This window comes from Pan troglodytes, chromosome 15, assembly GCF_028858775.2.
Source record: "Pan troglodytes isolate AG18354 chromosome 15, NHGRI_mPanTro3-v2.0_pri, whole genome shotgun sequence".
NCBI lineage: Eukaryota > Metazoa > Chordata > Mammalia > Primates > Hominidae > Pan > Pan troglodytes.
The window spans coordinates 58,644,601-58,653,538 of NC_072413.2; the positions used below are offsets into that span (position 1 = coordinate 58,644,601).

The following is an 8,938-nucleotide window of genomic DNA, read 5'->3' on the forward strand; positions in this document are numbered from 1 at the left end:
TTCCAAGATTCACCAACTAAGGGAGCAGGAAGTGGGCCGGGGCGCCCTGCGAGACACAACTTCCACGAGCCTAAAATTATCCCAGGCGGAGCTGGGAGAGTGGAGGGTAGTCACCGGAGTAGGAAGAGACGGCATGTAAGAAATTAAAGTAATTGGCCCTTCCTATTTTCCAGAGAGATTTCCGCAGCGTCCTTTGAAGCCTGTCAGGGTCATTGAAAGCTATCTTTGTGCAGGGTGTTTGTTTTGGGGAGTGAATGTGAAGAATGTGAGGAGATTCCCTGTGAGAGCCCCTCCTGCAGAGGGTGGCATTTCTCCGTGGCCCAAGACAGGGAGAATAAACACCCTAGTGACTTAAATAAACACCGACTTAATGATCCAAAACACTAACAAGGGAGATTGGGACCCTGAGCTCCCAAACCGAATGATGGTCTCTGAGTGGCTGTGTGCACATCTGTCCATCACTGAGGGGGAAAAACGACTTTATAAGTAAAAGTGTGTACAGTTAAGTACAGTGAACATTTCTCCCTGGAACTCAAAGCTATTTGACAGTTTTAAAAAATAAGAAGGCCTTGATTTCCCCAAGCACACCTCAGTTTTCTAGACCAGAACAGAAATAGGAAAGAGTAAGAAAGAAATAATATATTAATGGTGACAATTATAGATGGGAAAAAATCAAAATTGTGAAACTGTCATGTCAGAAAATAAATAGATTCTCCCTGGGGAACAATATTTTACAAAGCACAAGCAAGCCAATCCTGTTATCCTGAGTAGAATTTTAATAAATAATGCCATTTGTTTCACTAATTTTAAAAGCTAAATACAGAAGATACATCATTTTGCCCCAGGCAAAAATAATATGGAGCCTACATGATTACTGGGATTTTTCTAGACACCATCCGGCAGCACTGCAAAAGAGCTCCTGTCCTGCTGGTCTGCTTTCTATTTGTACAAATTAATTCACAATGTTTCTATCCTTGTTCTCCTTCCCTTTTTTGTCTTCAAGCAGATAAATTATTTTTACTTTCACAGTCTTGTCATAAACTTGTTAACACAAAAGAGTTTAGTTAACATATGAATGCTGTGAAGAGATAGTGGTAAACAAAATTGCATATCTAAATAATAGAAGTTAATAAATACCCCAAGGCTAAATTCACTCTTTCTGTCATATAATTAATCTAGTTACTACTCTTGGTTCAGATGATGGCCTTCAAAGTACCCTGCAATTCACAGCCACCATTAAGTAAGAAAGAAAAATATATTTAAAAAAAAAAAAAAGGGCCCAATGACAGCAATACACCACTCACCTTTCAGAAACAGAATCATACTCCTGGTGTTCTACTAAGTTTTAATTTAGACTGCTTTAGGTACAATAGAAAAGAAACCTGAAAACACATGCTGTTTTAGTAACAAATACCAGGTTGCCAGATTCGTTGGCATACCTTTGCAAACTAGAAACTAGAAACAGGAGAAACCCTTTACAGGAGTAGGCTACAGATATGAAAGCTTTGAGGGCATGAGTAATGGCATTCAGGAAAGTGTTTTTTCACATTGGTACATTTTTAGAGTTTGTCATTAAAAAAAAAAAAACCCAAGAAAACAAACAACAACCAAAAAATCCCACTAAATTTGACAAAAATAGTTGCATTACTAATGGTCACGTCTATTTCTGTCTCACATAGAGAGCATTAAGACATTTAGGCACTTGTTTTTTCCTCCTAATACTGGTCTTTTATTTTAATCTACATTAAATTGTTTAACACTAAATATGAAAAATGTAAACTTAATTTTTCCTCATCAAAGAAAGTTATAGATTGTATTTTTCCTGTTCACCTTAAGAATGTAATCAGTTCTTCTGAGCCTGGAGGCTCTTATTTTCACTATTTTTATCTCCCTTTCTCTTTCTCTTTCCATTTCCTTTCCCTCTTCACATTTCTCCATATATAAATTAAAAGAAATAATGAAAATCCAGTTGATTTGCAATTCCCATTCATTGAAAAAAAAGAAAGGCTGCTGAAACAGGCGTATCAGTTGCCCAGAACTCAGACTGGGTGCCTGGGTGCTTTTGTTTGTTTGGGTTTTTTTTTTTTTTCCCCCTGATCTCTGCATTGGGAAGGAAAATGCAAAAGTGGAAAGAGTTGGAGAGAAGAGGAGATTAAGCTTGAGATCGCTGTTGGTTTTGATTTTTAAAAAGATATTTGTGAAAGTCCACCATTCCTTTATGCGCAAAGAACTGCAGAAACAAGCTGCAAAAATGTTCCTGATTTCTATTTACAAGTGTCCCTAGTCGCTGCAGTGGTTGCTGCTCCAGGAATCCCTTCGAGGCCCCAGTCCCTCCCCACTTAGGACCCCAAGTCCACCAGACTGGAGGTGAGGGGGCCGAGCAGAGAGTCTTGGAGCTGATGCTGGTGGGTCTGCAGGCCGTGACTGGGCTGCGAGGCTGTTAAGCCCGGGAGAGAATAGTTTGAGCTCCTGGCGTGGCCCATATTGCCCTGCAGCAGAAGGACCGAGTTCTGGTCTGGACTTTGGGGAGGTGAGAATTCCTCTTCTGAGCTGGACATGAGCGGCTTGCCCCCTTCCAGAGGAGAGAGTTGGTTCTGCTTGTTGGAGGAGGAGTTATTGTTTTCGGTGTTCTCCCTAAGAAATAGAGGACAACACCATATGGTTAAAAAAAAAAAAAAAAAAGTAGGTTAAAAAAAAAAGTGTGAGATGGAGGGAGGGGAGCTGGAAGGAGGAAAGGGCCATTGTGCAATCTGTCACCAACCCAAATGGAGGAGCTCTACCCTTCCACCCCTCCCCAAGGGTAATGGGGGAGGTGAGGAGTCAGAGGAACCTGGAGAAATGGAGAGCTACGGACAGAGCCTCCTGTTAGGAGCCAGGTCCTTTTCTCTTCCAGATTTCAGAAAGTGATAGATTAGCAGGATTTATTTGAAACATACAAAATATATGTTTTAAATTTTGTTCAAGCAGTTACATTTAAATACATATAAACTAGCAACATATTTAAATGTAACTGAAAATCTTTCAATAAATAGATATTGGTGATAAAGAAATGATAGAGGACAGAGTCCAACGCACAAATGTTTGGGGTGAATCAAGTCCATTGCCTTGTTCGCATATGAGGAGACAATTAAACATCCCGTTTTCCTGCCCCCGCCCAGAGTTGGTGGTTTTGCAGACACAGAACAGGTCATGGGAAGTGGTGCCCAGCGCGGCCCAGTGACCTGAGTAAACACAGGGAGCGCAGCCAGTCTCTGATTTCATCTGGAGTCGGCCCTCGGGCCTGGCTTATAGGACGGCCGTTTTGTAACTAAAGGCTAACTGCAACCATACAATCCCTGTTCCTGTGTTACTCGCTAACTCTTCAGCCCCTCGTGTCCCCCTCTCAAACTTCCTACCAACACCCACCCCAACCCATCCTTTCTGGGCAGGGGAAACTTCGCCGCCCCGCACAGGCTGCCAGCGGGCGCGGCGCGCTGGGGCGTCAGTCCCGGCACTCGGTACCGGTTAACTTCAGGATTTCGCTTCCCTCGCCGCTTCCGCCTTCCGAGTGCTCGTCAGTCCTCCCGACTCCTAGCGCCTGTCTGTCTCCTTTCTTTCCCCTTATCCTCACAGTCTCTGTCTCCCGACAAGCCCATTTCAGCAGAATTTATCCTGGCTCTGGTTTTCCACCAAGACAAGAAAGGAAGCAAGATCTTCGGCCCCTAGTCTTGGAAGCGAACAAAGGAAAACCTAACCGGCCCCTGCGCTCAGGTTTTCCCCCAAACTCTTTGGCTTCGCGGAGCGCTCTCCCCGCCACAGCCACCTCCCCACCGTCCTTCTGAATCTCTGTCCGAAACTCTATAGAGAACAGAAGGAGCCTGCCTAGGTGGCCGAAGGTGTTGCCCCGAGGTGGGGGAAGGTAGAGACCAATTTTTTAAATATTGCCTTGTGAGCTCCAGTGCGAGAGAGGGCTGCGACTGGAGACCCTTTCCTCGTCTGGGCATGCGGCGCGGTCAGCCAGACCGACGGGCTGCAGTGCCGGGCCACGCGCGAGCGAGCACGGCGAGGATCAACCCTTTCTTAATTTGGGGCGCCGGGGAGTAAATGCAGCGCCAACTCTCCCCAAAGCTCTCTTTTTGTTGTATCTTTAAAAGACTCCTCCCTTTGTCCAGCTAGTGAGAAATGAAGCAGGCTACCTCTAAACCAAAAGACTATCAAGAGAGAGCTGTGGAGAACCGGGCAGGAGTGGGGGCAGAGCCAATGTCTCAGGCCAGCTTCACCCCTCTGGGGAGCAAGAGGAGAGAGGTTCGCGAACCTCAGCTCCCACCAAACCCCTTTCCTTGCGACACCAATCAACATTTCACTGCCCGTTGATTTAGAAACTCACTCTCCACCCACCACTCATAGCCGCGGCCAGCCAGGGAGGCATGAAGACCAAACCTAGCGCCAGTATTTCCCGACACTCACATCCCAGAGAAACCCACGCGCGGGTGCTCAAAGCAAATGAGGCCCCATCCTTAGCAAGGAACCTCAGAGTTCATGAACTTTCGCTGCAGCGCCGCGGAGGGCCTGCGCGCCGCCCCGTGGACGGGCTCCGGCCGGCGGGGAGGACTTGGTGGCTGGTGCCTGCGGGGGCGGGAGGGGGCGGAGGAGAAAGGACGGCTTCCTGGGGTCGCCCGAGTCGCGGGAAGCACGCCGCGTACCTTTCCTTGGCCTCCGCGGCCCGGTCTCTTTGCCTCCGGTTCTTAAACCAGTTGCTGACCTGGGTGGTGGTGAGGCCGGTGGCCTCGGCCAGCTCCCGCTTCTCACGCGGCGATGGGTAGGGATTGTGCGCGTACCACTCCCGCAGGACACCCCTCGACTTCTCCTTGAAGCAGTAGCTGGTCTCCTCGCCGTCCCAGATGGTGCGCGGCAGTGGAAATTTTCGGCGCACCCGATATTTGCCCACGGCGCCCAGGGGTCGGCCGCGCAGCTTCTCGGCCTCCACGTAATGCGCCTTCAGCCACAGTTGCTGCAGTTTGGGGTGGTTGTGAGGCGAGAACTGGTGGCTCTCCAGGATCTTGTAGAGCTCACGGAAGTTGCCGCGGTGGAAGGCGACCACCGCCTTGGCCTTGAGTACGCTCTCGTTCTTGTGCAGGTGGTCGCAGGCGGGCAGTGACCACAGGAACCTGCCCAGGCGCTCCAGGTTTCCGCCTTGCTGCAGAACCTCGCACACGCACGCCACTTGCTCCTGCGTAAAGCCAAACGACGGCAGCATCGACATGGCTGGGGCCTGCCGGGGCGCACGGCCCAGGCGCACGCGGCAGGGAGCAGAGCCGAGAGGCAGGGGGCGGCGGCCGCAGGGAGTGGGGCGCGGCTGTTCCTAACCTCCTCCTTAGGCTTTGCAAAGGCGAAAACCGGAGTCGGAACTTGGCGGTGGGCGGCCAAGGAAGAGAAGGCGGAGGAGTAGGGGACGTTCTGGACACGGAACGGCCGGCGCACTCAGTAGCCTTTAAGGCCTTGCTGCCTCCGACCTCCCGCCCGGTGGATGCTGCTAGTTGCCGGGGAACTTGGTTTCTGTTCTCCCCGCAGCGGCCTTAAAGCGCGCAGCGTCCCCGGCACGCTGATTGGCTGCCGGCGGCGCCTATCCGGGGCTGGCCAGCCAGCGCGCCGCCCGGCTGGGCAGAGAGGCCGCACCGCCCAGAGCGGGGAGGGCGAGGCTGCGGAGCTGGGGGTTGGGGGTGTTGCCGGGGCTGCGCGGGTAGGGAGTGGTGGGAGGAGAAGGAAGAGGAAAGGTGGGAAGCCAGTTGGGGTCTGAGGGAGCTGCGCTGCGGAGGTGTGGGGAGGTAGGGAGCGGGTGAGCGCGTCAGGACCCTGCAACGCGGGACCCGTCGCCAGTATCACCTAAGGGGAGTCGCGCACAACTCCGCACAAATCAATGACTCCAAACCTTAATTCCTCCCCTCTCCCTCCGTACTCTTGTCCTCATCCCTTGCAGACTTGCCCTCTCCCGGTGAGCTCATATTTAATTACTTTAATGTTGGAATGAATAAATAATGGATTGATGAATAGCTTATGGAACGCGATAAATAATTCAAGAGCAGACCAGGGTCCGCGCATGCAGCCTCTGGAAGAGTGGCTTCTCTTCGGGTTGGCTTCAGCTCGAGGAGTCCAACCCTATTTCCTCCTCCCTCCCCCCACCAACTCCCACTGTCCTCCCCCCACTGCTGCACACCACCCTCCAAAGGGCACAAGTACTCCCAGTCGGACAGCGTTTCCCTCGTTCACAAAAGACCTCCATGATTTGAGACCAGGCAGAGAGCTGTTTAGAGCATACTTGCTGAGCACCTAGAGACTCCGAGCGTTCATTTGTGATTTGGTATCTTAATGTTCTGCGATTGAAACCAGCAGGTTCCTGAAGCTTCTGGACTCAATTTCCCCATCTGTGCGGTTGTGTTTTGCAGTGCCACCTCTGCTACTGAGGAATGCCGCGAGGCTTTACTTGCTATTAGCAAAAATGCTTTGGGAACCTCGTACGAAAGGCGCTGGATGTGGTGTAAATTAAATAAAACTGTGCCCGGCTCCAATAACCGTCCGGTTGTAATATAATCCTTACCCTGCTCTGAGAGGGACACTGCCCTCAAAGCGAGAACGACAGCGGCTCCAAGAAGATTAAATAAAGAGGTGTGTGTGTGTGTGTGTGTGTGTGTGTGTGTGTGTGTTGCAATGCTGGCCTATTTTGCTGCCAGGGAATGAGAGATGCACTGCAATTTAAGTCCCATCATCTGCTGTTTTGTTTATGTGTGGAGAATGCTTAGTAAAACTGCACAAACAAATGAAGTTGTAATTATCTTAAGCCTCATTTGCACACCTAGTTCCAAAGCAATTATTAAAAAGATTTTGAAAACAATTAGCCTCTCTAAACAAAGATAATCTATTGTCAGTAGCTGAGACTAGCAGGAGATAAGAACAATGCGTGGAGATAAGGGAAGCCAAATGGTGGAAGGAGAGTGACTTTGTGACTATACTTATCTCTGATTAGATAAGTTCAAAACAGAATTCTAAGTACACTTCAAAAATGCTTTTGATTTCAATGTGCCCTCTTAGTGAGTGGTGAAGAACAAACTGTAGGCTCCTTAAACTGGCTTGTCTTCTTCAAATATGTTTTGATTCCTTTAGCCAAAGAGCCCAGCACTACAGAATCTTTTGCATATTGAGATGCAAGTGGGAGAAGGAGAAGCATGTCTGGGTTTCCCCTTTTATTATTAATATGGTTTTAAAATGATGCACCCAGTACAGTGCACCCGCAACATACATTCTAAACTCATAAAGGGTTCCCACCTCAGGGCTGCCACATGGGAGATTCCAAGTAGACAGGAAGCTGCTTCTCTGCTGAACATAATGCTTTCTGCATCCTTGAAACTCTTGCTTATTCCATGCAATTAGATCTTGGAAGCAGATGCTGATATTTCATTACCCTAGGCTTTTTTTAAAAAAATGCATTTAATAGGTGTGCATTCTTTCAAAAGAGCCTCTGCCATATAGTATGCCCAATGACTTTCTAAACTGGAAGCCTGGCACTGCTAAACCCAGAGCCATGTCTGGTAATTTCCCCTCACTGTCTTATTTTAGTGCTTATGATGTTTCACATGAAGTCTTAAGGAGCTGCAGTGCCCTCCCAGAAGGAATGTCTCTGCTTGAAACAGTCCTTATTGACATGGCAGCTGTGTGAGGACCGGAACGGAGGCTTAAACCCGGCTCTAAAAATCAGTTAATACCCTAAAGTCTGGAGCAAGTGCGCACAATTACAATGGGGGGAGGGTCTTTAAGCACAACCACGTCTCTTAAAAGACAAACAGTATGTTGAGTATGGGGTGTGCTTTGTAATTAACAATTTTGTATAAGGAAATGAGGCATAGCCTGCACAAATAAGGGCAGGTATAAATTTACAGAGGATGACAGCAGAGATGGCAATTAGACACAAATAGGACCACCTTTTTTCCCCGGCTTCCTCCAGACCTACCTGCCCATTTCTTTTTATCTGTCTTCAAAAGGAACCAGGACGTACTATACATTGCCGTCATCTGGGAAGACGACGTGTAGAAGGTGTGATTGCGGGAACCCGGGCAGAAAAGAGGTGTTCTTCCTCGGAGGCCGTGACTGGGCCGGCCAACATTTTTCCTCCCGCTTAATCCAATAGATCGCGTAACTGGAAAGGGAAAGTGCTATGCGCTTTATACCAAGGAGTCTACCTGCTATTTCGATCCCTCGGTTAGGGGAACCAATTGTTATAAATGTTAATTATTGGCTCGGATATATAAGGTTTCCCAAAATGGAACCTTTCACTGAAAACCGCTGAAAGAGGTAAAATGACATGAATTTACAAACCACCTAAACTAAATGATCCATTTTAAATCGCACACAGAAAGGTTTGAGTTGTTCTCGTAACATAAAACCTTTGCTGTCAATGCAAATCGCACGAAAAGCAGAGATGCGTTGGAGATTTAAAGGAAATGAGCAACTCTAGCCAGCCGGCTGCTGCCCTCGCTGCAGCGCGGCTCGGGAGGGAACACCGCTGGCAAGGAGCGCCCGATGCCAGGTTTCGGCTCTCCAGTGCCTCCTCTGTGCAGGTAACGGCCGCGTGCGCTTTAGTCGATGAAAAAGCATTCAGTGGGACAGCATTAGCTGTTGCTAGGGTTTCTCGGCTGGGTTGACAGGCCTTGATGCAAACACCCCTAGCTGGGACCCACTTGTTTCCCTTCTGGCTTGGAGCAAGATAGTTTGGGGCTCCCGGGCCGCTTTCTTGGAATTCTTTGACCATCCAGAACGACGGTGAGGATTCTACTCTACCTACAAATATTTGGAAAGGGAGGGCATAGAGAGGTGTTTCTTCAATAAATTCGTGTCATCGCTCTGGGGCAGTGCGGAGACTCCCCAAATCCGGGCTGAAGTGCCAAAATTCTTTTTCCTCTGCTTAGTC

At 48.8% G+C, this 8,938-nt stretch overlaps 1 protein-coding gene across 2 annotated transcripts; it reads right to left on the reverse strand.

Annotated features, from left to right (window-relative positions):
• Window positions 1-756: 756 nt before the first annotated feature.
• SIX1 (SIX homeobox 1) lies at window positions 757-5,574 on the reverse strand. Of its 2 annotated transcripts, none has more exons than XR_010150957.1 (2): window positions 4,447-5,530; window positions 757-2,634 (listed from the first exon to the last, which is right to left on the reverse strand). XR_010150957.1 is itself a non-coding variant. In XM_509988.8 (2 exons), the coding sequence occupies exons 1-2, from the start codon at window positions 5,240-5,242 to the stop codon at window positions 2,340-2,342; spliced, it is 855 nt and encodes a 284-aa protein (XP_509988.2). In that variant the 5' UTR covers window positions 5,243-5,574; the 3' UTR covers window positions 757-2,339. The 2 variants fall into 2 exon arrangements, 1 of the variants encoding a protein (XP_509988.2); XM_509988.8 differs by having other exon boundaries at window positions 4,683-5,574.
• Between the last annotated feature and the right edge of the window lie 3,364 nt (window positions 5,575-8,938).